Raw genomic sequence first — 20,694 nt, 5'->3', positions numbered from 1 at the left:
AGGTTGATGCCAACTATAAAAAGGGTTGTGTGTCAGGGAAGGGGGGAGGAAAGCCCCTGAGAATGGTAGAAAAATTTTAACAGTTGTTCTTTGGTGCTCTATATATTCTTTTTGATACTTCTACAATTTACCATTTTATCATTAGGAGCTACATTTTGAATGTGAGGTAAAATATAGATTACCCTGAGATTATTTTGCCTAGTATTAAGGATCCAAAGGTAGACAGTTCTCTGAACCTGATTTAATTTATCAGTTTTTCATCCCACTTACTGTGAGTCCTTTCACCCAGTTGTTTTTTTTAAAGACATACATACAAAATGTTTTAGAACAACAGGCCTTTTTTTTTTTAAGATTTTTATTTATTTGACAGATCACAAATAGGCAGAGGCAGGCAGAGAGAGAGAGGAAGAAGCAGGCTCCCCACTGATCAGAGACCCCAATGCGGGACTGGATCCCAGGACCCGAGACAACGTCAGAGGCTTTAACCCACTGAGCCACCCAGGTGCCCCCCAAAAAAGGCTTTTTATCAGCATTAAGTTTTCTGCAGATACCTTTTGATTCATTTTAGGGAAAATTTAAGGAGCAGCTACTCTAGCTTTCAACAGGAATTAGGATGAATATTTAAGGCTTACTTTAACATTCCTTAACACCAGGGTTAATATATCTTGGTTTTCTCAAATTCGGTGATTTTTTTTAGAAACTGAATGGTGAAGATTGCCATTTATTTATTAATGGAAAATGCATTCAGCTAAGTGGTTACACACCTTTGTGATCCCATCCTTGAAGTTAAGCGGCTCTGTCTTTTCCTAGATGACCATATTCATAGGACACCTAAAATTTTACTCTTGTAGGCCAACATTTCATAGAAGGATGAGTTTAAGCCAAAATGTCTGCAAATTAATTTTTGGCAGTGGCCTGATTCATTAGCATTTCTGGTGGAGCATTTTTCTCATTGGTTGTTTGGAAGCAACTGCGGTTGAAAGAGGCCATTCCAGCCACAAGGGGGAGCAAGAGACTAATTTCCAAGTTGGTGGGCCCCAAATGCAACAAAAAGCCTGCTTGCTTTTTAGAATTTTAGATCTAGGAATGATAAAAGGCTCAGTGGCTCTGCAGAATAAAGTGAAAATTCTGGTAAAATTCTCTGCACAAGGAAATTGTGCAAGACTAGAAATTCGAACTTAAACGATGTGCTTAAAATTGGAATTAAATTTCTTATTGAGGGTGTTATTAAAAATGACTTTAGGATGTTATGAGTTTTGTAATTAATAAATAAATTGGAAGTTGAGCTTTATAGAACCACTGAATTTTAGACTTGAAGCTGCGTCCATTCTAGATTTTTTATTTTCGCAGGTGAGGAACTGAAGCTCAGAGGTTCAGTGACTTACATTAGGTCATACCGTAAACATAGTATTTAGTCTTTTCCTGTATCACCTTAGTTGTAGATTGAGACATGTTTACTCTGGGTAAATGCGTAAGGTTTTAGGAGGGATTGAGGATTGTGCGAATAACTGGATAAAATTAACAACTTCAATTTCACTAAAAACAATGGCTTCAGTTTTAGGCTGTTATTTTAGTATTCTGTACCTAAATGAAAGTAATGAGAATCTCATTTGTGAAAGCCTTTGTGCCTCAGCTTCCTGCCCCCTTTTTTTCTTTTAACCACTGGCATTTTTCATGCATAATTTGTATGAAATAGAATATCTGTATCCTAACCTCTCTCTATTCGTTTTCATGGAAGAGGGCCATGGTAGTACAGTCTAAAACAGGAATGGGTTATGGAAGCTTGATCTTTCCCATTCACATATTTGGTGAGGTTAAGTCAAAGGAGACATCCTCTAGGTATATTTTCAAATTGCAGTCTATAAATGTCTCACTAGGGGTTCTTTTGCTTTCATATTCAGGGGCTATTTACTATTTGCTAAAGATATTTTATGTATATTTATTTTAATAGAAATTAAATTTAGCATTATTAGGGGAATACTTTTTAAGAAAAAGTGGGAGCCTGCTTTCTATCCCTCATATTTTTGTTTACAGATGTATCAGCACTTGTTTTCTCCTAAATACAACTTTTTACCAATCCAGTAAGGAAGTTTGAAAAACACAGTTTAGCAAAAAAGGATATAAAGGTGGAGAACAAACTCACTGGTATTGTCATGTTTTAAAAGTAGTCACTCTTAGAAAGAATTTTTTTAACTTATTTTTATATAATATTAAATAACCAAAAGGAAAAATAACTTTTTTTTAACCTGTGTTAGTTAAATTCTTTCTAACCAGTTACCCTATTTTGAACTTTCGATTTTGAAATAATTCCAAACTTAGGGAAAAAATATATACCCTTTACCTGACTCCCTAAATATTAGCATGTCCTATATAACCACAGTATAATTGTCAAAATTAGCATTTTGTAAAATAACTGATGAAATAAACTCTATAACCTATACAGTTTATTCACAGGCAATACCACTTATAACCTCCTGGTTCACTGTACTGGTGGTCTTAATTTTGTTGACTGTCCCTCAGTTTGGATTTCTCTGGTGAGTTCTTATAATTCAGATTGTGCATTTGAGGAAGAATTCCATTTCCTAGAAGTGATAATTGTGTCCTCTAGGAGATATATGATACTGTCCTGTATCTAGATAGGATACTAATTTAAACCACTGAGGACTTGTAGAAATCAGTTGAGTTTTTTAAAGATATATGCCCTGTTGTATGATTGTTCTGTCAAAGGTTATGAACTGAATGTATTTTGCCAAAGTACTTTCTGAATGGATTATGTCATTTTCTGATGGATTCTTCTTTGAAGAGGGGAAGATGTCTCTGTTCTATCACTTGTAATTTTACTTTGAAATACATAGTTCATTAGCTAGCTGGCTTCATGTATTCTAATTGGCAAGCCCAGATCACAGCACATAGGCCAGTGATTTAATTGAAGTGCATAGTCCCTGTTCTTTAGGGCTGAATAAATGTATATAAATACTTGATAACGGGTGTTCGTTGATTTTTAGAGCTTAGTCTAAGGACCCTTTGTCTATAAATTCTGATTGTCATTTAGGAAAGAAAGAAAGAAAAAGTAAACTTGAATTTAAAGAAAAACTAAGGAATAGCGGTGGGATAGGAAGTGCATTAGAGAAGTTTCCCTGGAATAAAATTTGGTTTTGAAATTAATGTTGGAGTGAAAAGCAGGAAGACTTTCTGGATTTTTGTCCCTCTTAGTGTCCTTCAGGGTTATCACATAGAACCCTGGAGCTTATCCAGGGGTCCTGCAAGCATATTAGGATATATATGTACCTAGCCTGCCCCTTGGCTGCTATTTCTGGATATAGTTGGCCCTTGAATGATGTGGGGGTTGAGGTGCAGACCACCCCCAATGCAGTTAAAAATTGGGTAACTCCCCAAAAACTTAACAGCCTGCTGTTGATTGGAAGCTTGACCAGTAACATAAACAGTCTTTTAACACATGTTTAGTATGCTATATGTTTTGTACAATGTATTCTTAAACTAGAGAAAATACAGTGTTATTAAGAAAATCATAAGAAAGAGAAACATGTCTCTTTTTTTTTAAAGATTTTATTTATTTGGCAGAGAGAGATCACAAGTAGGCAGAGCATCAGGGGGTTGGGGGGAGCAGGCTCCCTGCTGAGCAGAAAACCCAGTGCAGAGCTCACTCCGAGGACCCTAAGATCATGACATGTGCTGAAGGCAGGGGCTTAACCCACTGAGCCATCCGTCACCCCCAGAAACGTCATTTTTGAGCAATGTCTTAAGTCTTCAGAGAGGACAATATAGTTTTTTTTGTTTATTGGGTTTTTTTGCAGAGTAATCATGATCTAAGGTATAATACTAACCTTAAGAATTGGTATTATACCAATGATAGACATATAAAATGTCTTTCATATTTTAACTAGAAGTTCAGTGAGATGATCAACTCTTGATAGTTTTCAGGTTGCTAAACTCAGTTTATTTCCTCCTTTACTCAAGATTATTCTATGTTTCTTCTGTTTTATCAAAGTGAAGCTGTTTGAACTATGCATATGTAATTCAGCCTGGGAATTTAATATTTAAGTGCTTAATATGTATAAAACTTGAGTCTTTAAAGAGCCTAGAAGTAGGTTAAGAATAGATACGTATGTGAAAAGTTGAAGGTATAAAATTAAATTTTTTTTATTTTAAATTATAATTACTCTGGATAATAATTTAGGTGTTACAGAGCACATAGGATACGAAGTAAAAAAATAAAGATTTCTGATTTTTGTCCTGCCTGCTCAGAGGTAATCTGTTTTAGTCCTAGTCCTATTTTTATCCTTCTGGGAATTTATCATTCCTATGCAAACAATTCTATCCTTGAAGAAGACTCATGAGTTAGTATTTATACACAAAGTATTCTGAGGGCACCTGGCTGACTCAGTGGAGTATGGGACTCTTGATTTTAGAGTTGTAAGCTCAAGCCCCATGTTGGGTGTAGGGATTGCTTAAAAATAAGAAACAAGCAAAACCAAGGAAGCCCCCCCACCCCCAGAAAATAATTCTGTAAGTTGTGCATACACGGACTTGCACACATACATGCACTTCGATGTGTGTCTTAGGCTTCATTCCATACTGACACACACCTCGTGTTTTTTTTTTAATGTTTTATAGTGTTATATGTGGGTGTCATATAATTTATTTAACTAGTCTATTATTGACAGAAGTAGGATATTTCCTTTTTTTTCTTTAATTAAAAGCTCTTGGGGCACCTAGATGTCTCATTTGGTTAAGCATCAAACTCTAAATTTCAGCTCAGATCATGATCTTAGGGTTGTGGGATTGAGCCCCGTGTTGGGCTCTGCTCAATGCAGTCTCTCTTGTCCCTCTCCCTCTGCTCCAGTCTCTGCTTGTGCTTGTTTGCTCATTTGCTTGCTTGCTCTATCTTTAAATAAAACCTTAAAAAAAAAAAATCTTCACTTAACACTAGAGGTATAGAAAATGAAGGCCTTAACTGGATAGTTTTGAGAATTAGCTTTAGGGAGAATGTTGAATTAGAGCTGGATATTGAAAGGTGGATGGTATTTTAACACAGATAACTTTAAATTTAGTTCTTAAGAGTGATGCGTAGGCTCCTTGTAGAGGGGGTCTGTGAGGTCACAATTATCTTCATGATAATACTGAGTCACCATTGACTCCACTGTGTGGACATTAGGACTGATGGAAAAAAGTGCCGGTCCCAATACTAATAAAGATAGTGGCACCATATTGTATTTTTTTTTTAAAGATTTTATTTATTTATTTGACAGAGAGAAATCACAAGTAGATGGAGAGGCAGACAGAGAGAGAGAGGGAAGCAGGCTCCCTGCTGAGCAGAGAGCCCGATGCGGGACTCGATCCCAGGACCCCGAGATCATGACCTGAGCCGAAGGCAGCGGCTTAACCCACTGAGCCACCCAGGCGCCCCTTAATAATTTATATATCCCTCACCACCACCCATCTAGTTTGGCCAGGGTGGGGGGTAAATACTGGCTTTACTTACTGTTATTGAAGCTATAAAATCAATACTAGCCCTTATGTCGATATCTTTTTAGTATTCTGAGGCATAATAGGAAGTCTAGCAGTTATTTCCAGGAAAATTTGGGGGGTTTTTTGTTGTTGTTGTTATTTTATTTATTTATTTTTTTGGTAAGATTTCATTTATTTATTTGACAGACAGATCACAAGTAGGCAGAGAGGCAGGCAGAGAGAGGGGGAAGCAGCTCCCCGCTGAGCAGAGTGCCCGATGTGGGGCTTGACCCCAGGACCCCGGGATCATGACCTGAGTTGAAGGCAGAGGCCTCAACCCACCGAACCACCCAGGTGCCCCAAGGAAAAGTTTTTGTGATTATTTGAATCATGAGCTTAACTAGCTGCTCCCTTATTTCCCCCCACAGAAAACTCTTCAAAGAATGACAGGCAAGCTGGTTATTCATACTTTGAGTATTTGGCAGACATCTAGAAAATGAAGGAGTGAGCTTGTCACTTTAATGAAAACAAATGGTATTTGTGACCAGTGATAAAAGTTAAGCTTTGAAGCATAAATAAGAATTTTGGAAAACTCCTATTCACTTCCATGATCTTGACAGCTTTCCAAATTTTCTTAATGAGTATAAAGCAGTCCTAAAACCAAAAGTCTTTAAACCTTAAATTAGGGGGCTGTTGTTATTACTTAGTTTTTTTCCCAGAACATGTATCTATTTATTTTTTAATTTTTTAAAAGATTTTATTTATTTCGAGAGAGAATGCCCAAGCAAGGGGAGCAGCAGGCAGAGGGAGAGGGAGGAGCGGGGAGCCCAATGCGGAACTCAATCCCAGGAGCCTGGGATCGTGACTTGAGCTGAAGGCAGATGCTTAACCGACTGAGCTACCCAGGTACCCCAAAAGTGTAAGTTTAGAGAGCAGTAGTAAGTACTGTGGTTGGGAGGAATAAGTTAGCATTTTTGAAACATAAGGAAATAGAGCACCTGAGAGGAAGGGAGTCTGGAACTAAGGTGGGTTTCTGGGTTGGCTGGTTAAGGTGTCATTTTAAAGTTAATTATCTGTAGTCCAAGTATTTCCTTTGATAACTTATACTTGATTAGTTTAGACAATACTTGAAAGAAAATGGTTGGAGAATGCTGGATCAGATTATACTGTTCTGTCCTCCAAAGGGTATCCCTTCTTGCTCTCTTCTAAATGCTTTCTATATATTAACTCATGTAATCCTCTCAACATCTTTGTATATTATATCTACTAATAGTTTTACAGTTGAGAAATCTGAGGCCCAGGGAGATTTCAGAACTTTGTCAAGGTGATGGAGCTAGTAAGCAGTGAACTGGGATTTGACTTTAGGCAGTAGGCAGGCTGTCTCCATAGTTTTTTTACAAGTCCGCTATAAAAAGAATAATTAAGGAAAACGATACCTTCCCTTTAAAAAAAAAAAAAAGATTTTATTTATTTATTTGATAGAGACCACAAATAGGCAAAGAGGCAGGCAGAGACAGACAGGGAAGCAGACTCCCCACTGAGCAGAGAGCCTGATGCGGGGCATGATCCCAGGACCCCAGGACCATGACCCGAGCTGAAGGCAGAGGCTTTAACCCATTGAGCCACCCAGGCACCCTGATACCTTTCCTTTGATATGACAGTACTGCTTTAAAATGAAAGCTCTTTGCATGTTATTTCACCCCCTTAATAGTTACACAAATTTAGATTATTGAACTCAGAGTGTTAAAATGAGATTATTTGAATGTCAAAATCTCATATGTTATATCTGAATAGAGTGCCTGCTCTCAGGAACTGTGATTGGTGCTCTTCTGTTTACACTGTCATTTAAACCTCATAGCAGCCTTTTGAAGTAGTTCATGTAGATCATTTTATATAAATTTTCATTTAGTTTTATAGATTAGCTCTGAGATAGAAATTTGCCCAGTATCTCAAAATTAATGATGAGCGAGGCATTCAGAATCTGTCTGATTTTAGAGTTTATGCTTTATTACACCAAGCTGATGTTCTAGGAAATGCTTGAATACCCAGAGGTTAGGGTCTTGCACCAATTCCGGTAGTAGTTTTGATGATCTGTGTGGCTTCTAGTCCAATTGTTGCCTGAAGTTTTGATATTTTACTCTTCCTCTTAATTTGAGACTGGAATCATACTAAAGAACCAATAATAATGATGTATTAGTAGAATAGAGATAGGTTTTTCAGTTTATAAACCTTTAATTAGAAATATTTGACGACAGTCAGGATTGAATGTTGAAGTTTTTGTTAATGAAGGCAGGTTGAACCTACCCCAGGAAGGGCAGTCATATTCCACAGTCAAAGCATTGATGGTATGTAGCTCATCCTTTGATCAAAGCATGTGTTAGAAACTTGCTTATATATTCTGCTTTGGTAAATTGACAGGTTGAGGGAGGATCATTACTTGACCCCATATATCTTAAGTGTTTTTACAACCTAAGAAGTTAATTGTATCTGTAAAGAGAAAACTCTTATCTCTTAAGATCTCAAGGGTCACATAATTTATTTATTGATTAGATTAAATTTCAGTGCCTTCACAAGAACATAACATTTAGCATTGGATTATGAACCATTTACAGAAAGATGTTGGATATGGGCTTCTAGTAGCATCTTGCTGCTTCCTCTCCCACTTTACCTTATTAGGTTGACTACTGTATAAGGTCAGAATATGTGTTAATTAACTCTAATTCTGCAAATTAATCATAGATATTTTTGCAGATGTTGGCCATGGCATCTTTAAAATACAGTGGTTGTCATCAAAAGCAGATTTTTTAAATTACTGAGGCAATACTGTGAATTTTTAAATCAAATTATATTATAGCAAGATTCATACAGATTATGTAGCCTTAGGGTTTGAGTGTAAGATGTTCTTTAATTTTGTGTTTGACTTAAATATCCTTTTCCATTTTAATTACATTTGTCTTAGAAAGTTAATGTACTGTGTTATATGAAGAATTTTGTAAATGGAAGTACATCAGTGGTCAGTTTACCCTTTCTTTCATGGTTGGAAGTTGTAATATCTCATCTATCACTTATGTAATACTATGTTGCCCAGAGCAATCATCACTTTCATTATACTATAATAGAGGAATGAAACTTATTAGAAGGTTGCATTATGTATTTAGTAGGATATTCTCTTAAGCTTCTGTATGTTTTGAAAATAGCTACTATTGGTCCTGTCTTCCATTTGACTTTTAAGTTTGTTCACCTCCAGTTTTTTCCTTGTCACTGCTGCTTTCTGGTAAATGCTGCTTCCTTTTTTCATTTTCTTCTTATTCTTTCCATCTTGGTCTTTTCCATACATTTGGGTCTTTTCTGTGGCTTCTAAATCTGGAAAATGTAGCTTTTATTTCTCTTTGGTCAGTTTGACAAATTAACATACTTAATCACCTCTTTAGTACTAAAACTAACTTAATTGAATAAACTCTATCTCTTCCATATCTTATGTTAGAGTTGAATGAAATTTTATAGAGATGTGCGAATCTCTGTAAAATACCCCAAGTGATCACCTTATTTTTCCTTAAAATCTCTAAGAGTAGATGGAACTATTTTGACTAGGTGGCTTATTCCAAGTTTGGACCACTCATACAAATCTCTTCTTAATGAGCAGAAATCTGTCTCTTGCTAAACTTAACTAGTCTTTTCTAGAACCATCATTTAAAGTCTAGCTTCTCTGCCATTCTTGCTTGCTTTCCTGGATCTTCTCCAGTTTGTGAATGCCTGTCTTGATACATTTTTTTTGAAGAAGCAATATACTGTAGATTTGGTCTCATTAGTACATTATAGAACTAAAACATTTTCCTTAATATTAATTCCTAATTGTATTAGTAATGTCTTAGAATCACATTATCCTTTTTAGTAGGCATAGCACCCTATTGGGGCAGAAAAAAAATGCGTAATTATAGTAGTACAGGTCAAATTGCCTAGTTGGAGTTGTACCTTCGCACATTAGTTGTGGTTTTGAGCACATTGCATAACGTAGCTGGGACCCACTTTCTTCTGTAGGGTACTTTAGTTTATCTCATGGGTGGGATTATGAAAGGATCAAATTAAATAATTTAAATATTGGAAGTGTCATCTTTATTATTGAAATAGCTTTGTAAACTTTTGTCTGTTGCTGGATGACCATTCAAAACATAGTAACTTAAAACAGTGATTTATTCTTTTTTATGATCCTCTGGTTTGCCTCAACTGCAGCTCTACGCGTGGTATTGGCTGGCTACGCGTGGTATTGGCTGGAGTCACTCGTGCTGCATTTGGCTGGGGCTGAAATATCCTAATGGTGTTACCTGACACGTCATATTCCTGGGGCTAGCTTGGCCTTTCTCTCCAGCAGGGTAGTTTGACTTTTTATATACTTACTGGCCTAGAGTTCCAAAAGCAAAAGGGGAGGCTGCCTGTCCTCTTAAGGTTTAGGCTCAGAAATGGAACTCCGTCCCTTCCACTGCATTCTCTTGGTCAAAGCAAGTCATGAAAGTTAGCCCCAACTCAGGAGAAAGGAAGTGAATTCCGTATCTTGACAGGAGGAGGAATGGCATATGTGGACAGGGATGGCAGGGGAATTAGCGAAGCCTGTCTTTGGAGACCGTTTTTTTCCTAGTCTGCTGAACCAAGTGTTAGCCCTTTATTTAATCTTTAATATCTAGTTTGTCTTCTTGTGTTTAAGTTTTAATGTTTCTTAGTGGTATGACATCAGAAGATATCATAGACAAAAGTATGCCATTTATCCTGTTCTCAGCTTTTTACTTGAACAGCTTTATTGAGGTATAACTAACATACTAAGAACTTCATGTATTTGTAGTGTTACAGTTTAATGAGCTTGCTTTCTCATCTTGTAGTCAGCATTTACTAGAAACATTTGTTTGCCACTGTTGATACTTAATTCTTGGTCCTTTTAGTCTATTGGTGGGGCAGTAAGCTGCTTGGTTACTTGCCAAGGAAGGTCTTGCCTTCCTATTATTTGTAATTTCTGGTTAATATTTTTTAAAGTTGCTTTTGTTCTTGTTTTCGGTGTTCGGGCTTATGCAGTGTTCACTTTGGGGGGTGAGGTGCTCAACTACTGTTTAAAAAATTTTCCTTGTGAGTTACTGTAGTGTAAAACAGTGTTACTGAGGATACAGAATTAGTTCTCATAAAAGATGGGTTGTAACATTTCTTGTCACCTTGCCTTAGTAACTTCTACAAGTTGATGTACTTTAAAGTTTTACATCTTAAGTGATTGACTCTTGACTGCACCTGTTTGTGGTCTTCCTCTTGACATAAAATGGGTTAGTCATTGAAAAGTGAAGGACGTGAGTAGGCAATGTTATTCTCAGTTTCATTTTTCTTCCTTGCTAGACCACTTATGGACAAAGTTAGAGATAATCTTATTCACCATTATATTCTCAGTGTCTAGCATAGGCATTTAAGTATTTAGAGAATTAAGTGAATGTGAAAAATACATTGAAGTAGTAAAATATGAAATAGAAATGCATAGGTGAAAAATAACTTTCATGGTTGGGCTTAGTTATTGTTAGTGTTTTATTTGAAGATATTTTAGTATATAATCTTACATATGTGAATGAGCCAGAGACTTGTATATGGAGCCTTCTTTAAATTTATGTATTATTCTCTTGCTGTTTGAAATTATTTGTGAATTCTGGTTAATCACATTATACTTTTCTTTAGTTAGACTTTGTAGTCTGAGCTTTACCTTAGCTAGTCAGAAATAGAATTTACCCTTTGTCTTCTGGAATGCCACCATTTAAACCTAGACTGACTCCAAAGCCATTAGGCTATATTATTTTCCATAGTTGAATGAATAATGTATTTGTATTAGGATATAAAACTTGAAAAGACCTACTCATTTGTTTAAGTGAAAAATTAATACTTAAGTGAAAAATCCACTTATTATATTAAACGGAACTATGTTCTCTTTTTTATTATTTTGTAAGACTTAATTGTTTATTTGACAGATAGCAAGAGGGAACAAGAGCAGGGGGAGTGGGAGAGGGAGAAGCAGACTTCCTGCTGAGCAGGGATCCCGATGTGGGGCTCGATCCCAGGACCCTGGGATCATGACCTGAGCTAAAAGCAGGTGCTTAACGACTGAGCCACCCAGGTGCCCCACTGTGTTTTGTTTTTTAGGCAGATCCCAAAAGAGCCGCCATAGTCAGTGTTCCAAGTGCTTATGTCCTAAAGAGCGTGGTGTTCAAAGGACAAAGCACTTGCAGCTAATAGGTCTTTGAATAAGAAGGTATGGGTATGGTGTAATAATGAAGTTTTTGTTATCCTAACCAAAGTGTTCATCTGATTTTAGGCCACTAGTTTCAGATACTGGTTAGTAACCACAGGAAACATAGTACTTTGACTTCTTACCTTGAACCACTTCCAGTAATGCAGTGCAGCTTGGCCTTACTGCCATGTTGGCCCCTACCCATTTCATGTGGTATCTGTAGCTTCAAACTGTTTTGTATAAAAGTAGACTAAAACTGCTGCATAACTGCCAGAAAGATAGAAATCAAGAATTCGAAAACTCTTCTTGTAAAAATAGACTAGTTTGGGACTAAGCCCAGTTGAAAACTGATTTCACCTTGATTCCTGGGGTGTGTTTAGCTAGGAGGAAAATTTGGGGTGGTGAGAATGATTTTGTTATTTGAGTATTTTTATTAACATTTGCCTAATTGTACTACTGGAATTCTTTTTCCCTCTTAAAAAAAACCCACTAGTTTATAGTACCTTCTCCCCTTAATACAATGATCTGATTTTTTTGCTTTAAACCAATTGTAGAATGTAATTATTACTAACTAGCTTGTTAGGATTTAAATTAGTTTAGATTGTTAATAGTTTCAAACAAAATTATACAGGATGAAACTTTAGCTGGTGTGATCTGTAAATGTGCATTTTATTAGCTAAAAATCACTTTAAGGAAATTAAAGGTTCACTTTTCAGATCTGTAATTCTCATAAACCTATCTACCACTGTCTCCCCCACCCCCCCACCCCCCACCCCCCCGCTAGATTTATTTATTTGAGAGAGAGGGAGAGAGCGAGCAGGGTTAAGGTGAGGGAGAGAATCTCCAGCAGGCCCCCTGCTAAGTGGGAGCCTGGTGCAAGGCTGAATCTCACCATCCTGAGATCAGGACCTAAGCCAAAACCAGGAGTGCAGTGCTTAACCAGCTGAGTCACTCAGGTGCCCCATACCACCGTCTTACTTTAATTAGGAACAGTGAAACTTCAAACAACTTTTTACCTCTTGTGGCTTTGCTTGAATTGTGTTCTTCTAAATAAAGTTAATTTTATTCTGCTTTCTCAGTTTGGGACTCTGGTAGTATCTCTTACATTATTGGTTTTTGCTTGAGGCATAATCCTCCAGAGTCCGAGAAGTTTAATCTCTTGTGTGCTTTCCATCCTAATGACTACCTTGAAAATGGAAAGTTTGTCATCTTGTTAGTAAAAGCTTGTTAGGAGCTGTCACTGTTTCACATTCACTGAAGCATATGGTCGTTAACAGGATGTAGATAGATAGCACTGTGCAGGGTAGTCACATACTAAAAATGTGTCCTTAAGTAATGAACTCAACCTTAACTTCACTTTTTAAGTATTGCTATCCAAAGCATTCTGCTTTTAAACCACAAATTCATGAGTCTACTGCAGCCAACTATTGTAGTACTGGCAATAATTGGGTATTCGAATTTTATATTGGGTATTAGAATACTTAGGCTGTATTACAATATGCTGTTAAGAAATGAGGATTTTTATTATTTTTTTTTTTATTCAGTCTTGTAAGTATTTTCTTCTTACTGTGACTGTTTCTTTTCTTCCAAAGTCTCTTTTGGAAAAGTTTTTGATCCCCAATGCTTCACAAGCAGAGAGCAAAGTCTTCTATTTGAAAATGAAAGGAGACTACTACCGTTACTTGGCAGAGGTTGCTGCTGGTGATGACAAGAAAGGTAAACTGTTTTTCAACATGTTTGTTGAACTTCTATAAAATAACATAGTATGGAAGTAGTCTCTCTGAAATGTAAACAGTTGTAGGGGTTTTTTTGTTTGTTTAATTGCTTAGAACACTAGTTCTAAGAAGAGCAGTAATTAACTTTTCTCTTTTTTAGAGAGGTAGGGGCAGAAGGCGAGGGAGAGAGAATCCTAAGCAGGCTCCATGTTGGCCTTGATCTTACAACTCTGAGATCATGACCTGAGCTAAAGTCACCCACATGCTCCAGTAATTAACTTTTTTTAAAGTCCTGCGAATGTGTATCTACTGCCTAATACTGGTATTCTAAAATGCTTGCTTGCTGAAAAACCAATTTTGTGCATAGGAATGTTTCCTCACAATTTTAAAAGATCATGATCACAGCATAACTGTAGAGCAGTGTGAACTAGTTATTAAAAATATAATAATTCTGAGATGATCACAGGAGTTGTTTTTGTATTGACATTGACTAATGGTTAGTGTGGTGTTCTTTGAGATTTTTTATCTTTGAGATCCTCATTCAGTCAAGGTTGCTACAGCTTAATATTTCAGAGCATACATTGGATATTAAAGGTCTGGCTTGAGGAGTGAAGAGGAAGTGCAGATTGTCAATACGTTTTGGCACATTTTATTTTCCAGGGATTGTAGATCAGTCACAACAAGCATACCAAGAAGCTTTTGAAATCAGCAAAAAGGAAATGCAACCAACACATCCTATCAGATTGGGTCTGGCCCTTAACTTCTCTGTGTTCTATTACGAAATTCTGAACTCCCCGGAGAAAGCTTGCTCTCTTGCAAAGACAGTACGTATTTTACCTGTTTTCTGGAAATTTAGTAATCCTTATTATTTGAGCACTGACATGTCCTTTTTTGTATCATAGGCTTTTGATGAAGCCATTGCTGAACTTGATACATTAAGTGAAGAGTCATACAAAGACAGCACGCTAATAATGCAATTACTGAGAGACAACTTGACAGTAAGTACATAACAGCATCATGAATGGCCAGTGTGGTTGAAATTACGTTCTTTTACAGATTATTACTAAGAATATTTCTGGACTCTGTTGAATATGAAATTGTATTTGCTATTAAAACTATGAAGGAAAACCGCCTTATAGAAATTTAAATACTAGATCAGGGACCAAAAATGTGTTCTTTAATTAGTTGCATATCTATTGTTAGAGTTTTAGTTCTCAAAATAATTTCGTAAGCTATGGTTTTGGACTTTCAATCACTTAGGCTGTTTCATTTTCCATTTCAATTTGGTTATTTCCATTTGTTCCATTTTAGTCACAGAATAGTTTTTATTATCAAAACTGTGCAAGTTCTCTTCATGTTTAATTTCCATTAAAAATGGTTTTCTTGGGGCATGTGGGTGGCTCAGTCAGTTAAGCATATGCCTTTGGCTCATTCAGGTTGTGATCCTGGGGTCAAGTCCATGTCACGTTCCTTCTCAGCGGATAGCCTGCTTCTCCTCCCATTTCTCCCAGTTCATGCTCTCTGTCTCTTGCTTATTTTCTGTCTCAAATAAATAAAATCTTTTTTTTAAAAAGTGATTTTCTGGATCATAAAGTTGCTTCCATATTTAGATAGCTGTAGTACTCCCATCAGTAACTTCAGTTACAAGATTTCAGATACTCTGTGGAATTCAATTGGAAATGTTTTGCCTAGTTATTAGCCTCTTAGTAAAAAACAAGGCTTGTTATGGAATCTCATGCTTATCCTTAACATTCTCCAGACCAAGAAAAAGAACCACAATGCCATTAACACACAGAAAAAATTGGCAGTAATTCTTAATAATGTACATCTAAATAGTACTCAAACCCCAGTTTTTTTTAATTGTCTATTTTTTTTTAAAGGGTTTTTTTTTTTTTTATTTTTTTTTGGGGGTGCCTGGTTGGCTCAGTGGATTAAAGCTTCTGCCTTCGGCTCAGGTCATGATCCCAGAGTCCTGGGATTGAGCCCTGCATCAGGCTCTACTCATCCGGGAGCCGGCTTCCCCCTCTGTCTCTGCCTGCCTTTCTGCCTACTTGTGATCTCTCTTTGTCAAAAAAATAAAATCTTAAAAAAATTTTTTTAAAGTTTTTTTATATGAATTGAGATCCAAATAAAGTCTACACCTTGTATCTCTTTAGTCCCATAGCTTTTCCCATTCTCCTTCAGATAAATAATTGAAGTTTTGAGCCTTAGGTGTAAAAATTATCAAGTGCCTGCTATGCCAGGTAATGAGCTAGGAGTGAAGACTTGCATTGTAGAGCTTGAGAACTATAAATCATTTTATACATTTTGCTTCCAGCTTTATTCTAACTCACTGCCAATTTTCTGAACCAGGTCTGTATTCTAGTGTTGAGTTACCATCAGAGTTTTTTGAACCAGATTGTGTACTTGGTTATTATTAAACACCTTAAATTATTTTAGGATGTGTAACTGGAGGCTACTTAAAACCTTGGGGGATTTTTATTTTAGTCAAGAGAGTAACCTGTAGTTTCTTAAAGAATGAATTTTTATGTCGAATGAAAGAAGCACTTCACTTTGTTAGCTGTTTTTAATATAATGAATTTTCATATTTTCTGGTTTGAAGTGATGAGATAGTTGTCATTCCTAAAAGGTAGAAATTATTAACACTGTCATCATTTTCTGAGAGGGCCTGACCTGAAATAAATACTTACAGCTGATTTTGGTTAGTATAGCATGAAAAAGCATACTTGCAACAGCTGAGTGAAAAGAAAACCAAGATTGCATTCTGATTCTATCACTAGTTACTGTGTGTCTTCTCTAAGCCTTGGTAATATCACCTGTTATTATAGGTGGATTGGATCATTTATCTGTTTGGTTTTTACTTAAAGATTTTATTTATTTATTTGACAGACAGATATCACAAGTAGGCAGAGAGGCAGGGAGAAAGAGGAGAAGCAGGCTCCCTGTTGAGCAGAGAGCCCGATGCAGGGTTCAATCCCAGGACCCTGAGACCATGACCTGAGCCGAAGGCAGCGGCTTAACCCACTGAGCCACTCAGGTGCCCTGGATCATTTATCTGTTAAGAAATTTTGCCATAACTACCTAGTATTTGAGATTGAATCTGGTTGACTAATACTGCCAACATACAACTCTAGTAGAAAAATGTGTCAAGTATTTTCAGGTATTTATGGAAAATTCAAGAATCCTTGAAGGTTAAAACTGGGAAGAGATGTTAAAAAGTTTCATTTTACAAAACTCCTGTTTAACAGGAACACAGACTTGCAAAGGTCATTTAGCTTAAATGTATGACCTTGGATGAAGTCTCGCTTCCAGGGCAGAGATCTCTTTGGTTAATAAATAAAGCTAATGGGTGATTTGGGAGTTAGAAAAATATTACTGCGGGTTTTTTTCCCCTTCATTTTTCATTAGAATTACATCTGAAAATCATTAATGGACTGTGTTAAAAGACTTGTAAAAAATACTAATTTTTGAAGAAACTGAAATAATTTTGAGGGTTTTGTTTGTTTGTTTTACTGCCAATAAATTAACATTAGTGAAAAAAATTAATAGAATCTGTAGTCTTACCACTGTTGGACAATTCAGTTTTTACCTCTTATAAGATGGGGTTCTGACCATACTGTTTTCTGTTCATCTGTCCAGTTTCACAAAGGTATGTTTTCCTAAGCTAAAAACATTAGAAAAGCTAAATTTGTAATTTAATTCAGGATTGATATCCTCACTCCCGAATTTCATGGAATGTGAGATTGTCTTTGGAGTAGGAATCTTAATGTTTTATGAAAGGAAAGTAGTCATCTTGAGCTTGAACTTGGGTTGAATTAAGAAGATTCTAGTTTGGATACACTAAACTTATACATTGATCTCTCGTGTTGGGGCTATTCAGAGCAGTTTGATATTCCCATAGCTTATTAATACTAAGTATTGTGTAGCACTTTGGTATTTTTTATTTTGCTTTCTTTTCTATGGTAACCAAGTTTCTTGTATCCGACTTGGTTGAAAACAACTTGTTTTGTACTTAACAGTGTTTACCACACAAAGGTTAGGGAGAAAATGAGGGTGTTCTGTATCTTGAAGCTGTCTTCATTGCAGTGATCTTTTAAAGAAAGCTTTCAGCAAAAGCTGTGTTTACATTCTGGTACCATGACAAATTAAGATTTTTTTCAAACTGAAACATGCTGAAAAATCTTTCCTTCTTTTACCAGTTGTGGACATCGGACACCCAAGGAGACGAAGCTGAAGCAGGAGAAGGAGGGGAAAATTAACCGGCCTTCCAACTTTTTGTCTGCCTCATTCTAAATTTACACAGTAGACCATTTGTCATCCATGCTGTCCCACAAATAGTTTTTTTGTTTACGATTTATGACAGGTTTATGTTACTTCTATTTGAATTTCTATATTTCCCATGTGGTTTTTATGTTGAATATTAGGGGAGTAGAGCCAGTTAACATTTAGGGAATTATCTGTTTTCATCTTGAGGTGGCCAATATGGGGATGTGGAATTTTTATACTAGTTATAAATGTTTGGCATAGTACTTTTGGTACATTGTGGCTTCACAAGGGCCAGTGTTAAAACTGCTTCCATGTCTAAGCAAAGAAAACTGCCTACATATTGGTTTGTCCTGGTAGGGAATAAAAGGGATACTTGGTTCCAGATACAGGTGTAGTTTTTGTGGGTACTTTAAGGTTTGGAGCACTTACGAGGCTGTAGTAGAAATGGGTATTCTGTAGATACCGTGTATGGAACCATGAGAATCTGTGGAATACTCAACTCTCAGTGTGCACACCTTTGATTACAGTTGCAGAAGTGTTCCTTTAGTTGTGACCCAATTTACTCTGGATAAGGGCAGAAACGGTTCACATTCCATTATTTGTAAAGTTACCTGCTGTTTGCTTTCATTATTTTTGCTACACTCCTTTTATTTGTATTTAAATGTTTTAGGCAACCTAAGAACAAATGTACAAGTAAAGATGCAGTAAAAATGAATTGCTTGATATCCATTACTTTATGTGTATCAAGCACAGCAGCAAAATAAAAATCCCATGTATTTAACTTTTCTTTTTCTTTCTTTTTCTTTTTTTTCTTTTTTTTTTTTTTTTTAGGGTTTTTGGTTTGGTTTGGGGTTTTTTTTTGTTTGGGTGGTTTTTTTTATTTTTGTTTTTGTTTTGGGGTTTTTTGTTTTGGGGTATTTTTTGGTTTTGCTTTTGTGATTTTTTTTTTTTTTTGATACTTGCCTAATAACATGCATGTGCTGTAAAAAATAGTTAACAGGGAAATAACTTCAGATGATGGCTAGCTTTGTTTAATGTCTTATGAAATTTTCATGAACAATCCAAGCATAATTGTTAAGAACACGTGTATTAAGTTCATGTAAGTGGAATAAAAGTTTTATGAATGGACTTTTCAACTACTTTCTCTACAGCTTTTCATGTAAATTAGTCTTTTGGTTCTGAAACTTCTCTAAAGGAAATTGTACATTTTTGGAAATTTATTCCTTATTCCCTCTTGGCAGCTAATAGGCTTTTACCAAGTTTAAATACAAAGTTTATCGTAACAAAATACTACTAATATAACTACTACTGTTCCCAACCATGTCCCTTATTCTTCCTCTCCTCTTAAAAAAAAAAAAATAGTTTTGTTTTTGTCTTTTTTTGTTTGTTTGTTTTTTTCAGAGACAGGATTGATTGGAAAAAAGTAGTATGTTCCATTTAAAGTTTTGGTATATGGCATTTTCTAACTTAGGAAGCCACAGTGTTCTTGACCCATCATGATATTGGGTAGCATTAACTAAGTTTTGTGCTTCCAAATCATTTTTGTTTTTAAGAATTTCTTGATATTGTTATAGCCTGCCTTCAATTTTGATCCTTTATTCTATTTGTCAGGTGCACAGGATTACCTTTTTTAGCCTTCTGTCTTGTCACCAACCATTCCTACTTGGTGGCCGTGTGTACTTGGAAAAAAGGCCGCATGATCTTTCTGGCTCCACTCAATGTCTAAGGATACCTTGCTTCCTTTGCTTGCATCCCACAAACTATTTCCCTCATCCTATTTACTGCAGCAAATCTCTCCTTAATTGATGAGATTGTGTTTATCTCCTTGTAAACCCTACCTACCTGAATGGTCTGTCATTGTCTGCCTTTAAAATCCTTCCTCTTCCTCTCTTTAAATAATGATGGGGCTAAGTTACACCCAAAGCTCACCCCCAAACTATTTCCTCAGTACCTTGCAGAAAACACCAAACAAAAATACCATTTTAAAAGAGGTGTATTTTTTTTTTTCTTTTAGAATGTAAGCTCCTCAAGAGCAGGGACATTGTTTTCTGTATGTTCTATTGTGCCTAGTACACTGTAAATGCTCAATAAATATTGATGATGGGAGGCAGTGAGTCTTGATGATAAGGGTGAGAAACGGAAATCCCAAATAACTATTTTGTTGCTTGTTTTATTATGACCTCAGATTAAATTGGGAAATATCAGGCCTTTGGCACAGTTGTCCCCCAGATACTACATTCAAATAAAAGTGCAATGGAGACCTTGGGGTCTTTCTTTTAAGGAGAAAAAAATCTCTTAATGCATTAGGGCAAAATAATCCTCTTCTTGGCTCTTTTTTTACTCATTTCTCCTGACCCCCAGGCCAAGGACATAAAGTAATCATTTATAGCTAAGGCGCATTAAGCTAAACTTGAGGAGATGGATCTCATTCAAGTATAAATTATAAATAAAATCTAAAGCTTGTCATATTGCCTATTTATGTGCATTAGTCTTCTAGTTTGATTCTGAAATAAATTGTGATAATACTTCATTAATATTAGCTGTTAATGTTTCTACGTACTAGTGCCCAATAGACTGAAGGAAGATTCTTGCCTTGGGATTTGAATAATAAATTTTTATAACATTTCTTTAATTGTCCCAAATCCAGGCTTCATGTCTGTTTTTGTCAATATAACGATATTTCTAGGAATTTGGAGAATATAATAATGTATTTTCTGTGTGTGGAGTACCGGGATTGTTTTTAAAAAAAAAAAAAAATGATGTCCGCCTCACAGTTGTCCTTTGAGAGAGGAGCCACCGTTGAGGTCAGTTGAAAGTATGGACTTGGCTGCAGCTCTGACTTACGGTCCTAGCTTTTCCATTTAATTGTTTTGCTACTACTTCACACCATAAAGATCATAGATATGGGTGGGGGGATGGGGGAGTATAAGAGAATTAAAAAATGTCAAGTAGTTTAACTTAAAAATTTTTTTTCTTCCTGTCTTCCCTACAAAATGG

The 20,694-nt window shown here is 36.1% G+C and overlaps 1 protein-coding gene across 2 annotated transcripts in view; it reads left to right on the top strand.

Annotated features, from left to right (window-relative positions):
* The window catches only part of YWHAZ (tyrosine 3-monooxygenase/tryptophan 5-monooxygenase activation protein zeta), a 32,151-nt gene extending 12,348 nt beyond the window's left edge, over positions 1 to 19,803 (top strand). For both annotated transcript variants that reach the window (XM_004768885.3, XM_004768886.3), the window contains exons 3-6: positions 13,309 to 13,432; positions 14,092 to 14,255; positions 14,334 to 14,429; positions 17,631 to 19,803. In XM_004768885.3, coding sequence (XP_004768942.1) covers positions 13,309 to 13,432; positions 14,092 to 14,255; positions 14,334 to 14,429; positions 17,631 to 17,690 — 444 coding nt within the window. In that variant the 3' untranslated portion in view covers positions 17,691 to 19,803. The remainder of the gene's footprint in view (positions 1 to 13,308; positions 13,433 to 14,091; positions 14,256 to 14,333; positions 14,430 to 17,630) is intronic.
* The last annotated feature ends 891 nt before the right edge of the window (positions 19,804 to 20,694 follow it).

This window comes from Mustela putorius, unplaced genomic scaffold (assembly GCF_011764305.1).
Source record: "Mustela putorius furo isolate JIRA1106 unplaced genomic scaffold, ASM1176430v1.1 tig00000228_pilon_pilon_pilon, whole genome shotgun sequence".
NCBI classification, from domain to species: domain Eukaryota; kingdom Metazoa; phylum Chordata; class Mammalia; order Carnivora; family Mustelidae; genus Mustela; species Mustela putorius.
The sequence above is the reverse complement of the archived record's forward strand: the minus strand, read 5'-3'. Positions and strand labels throughout refer to the sequence as shown.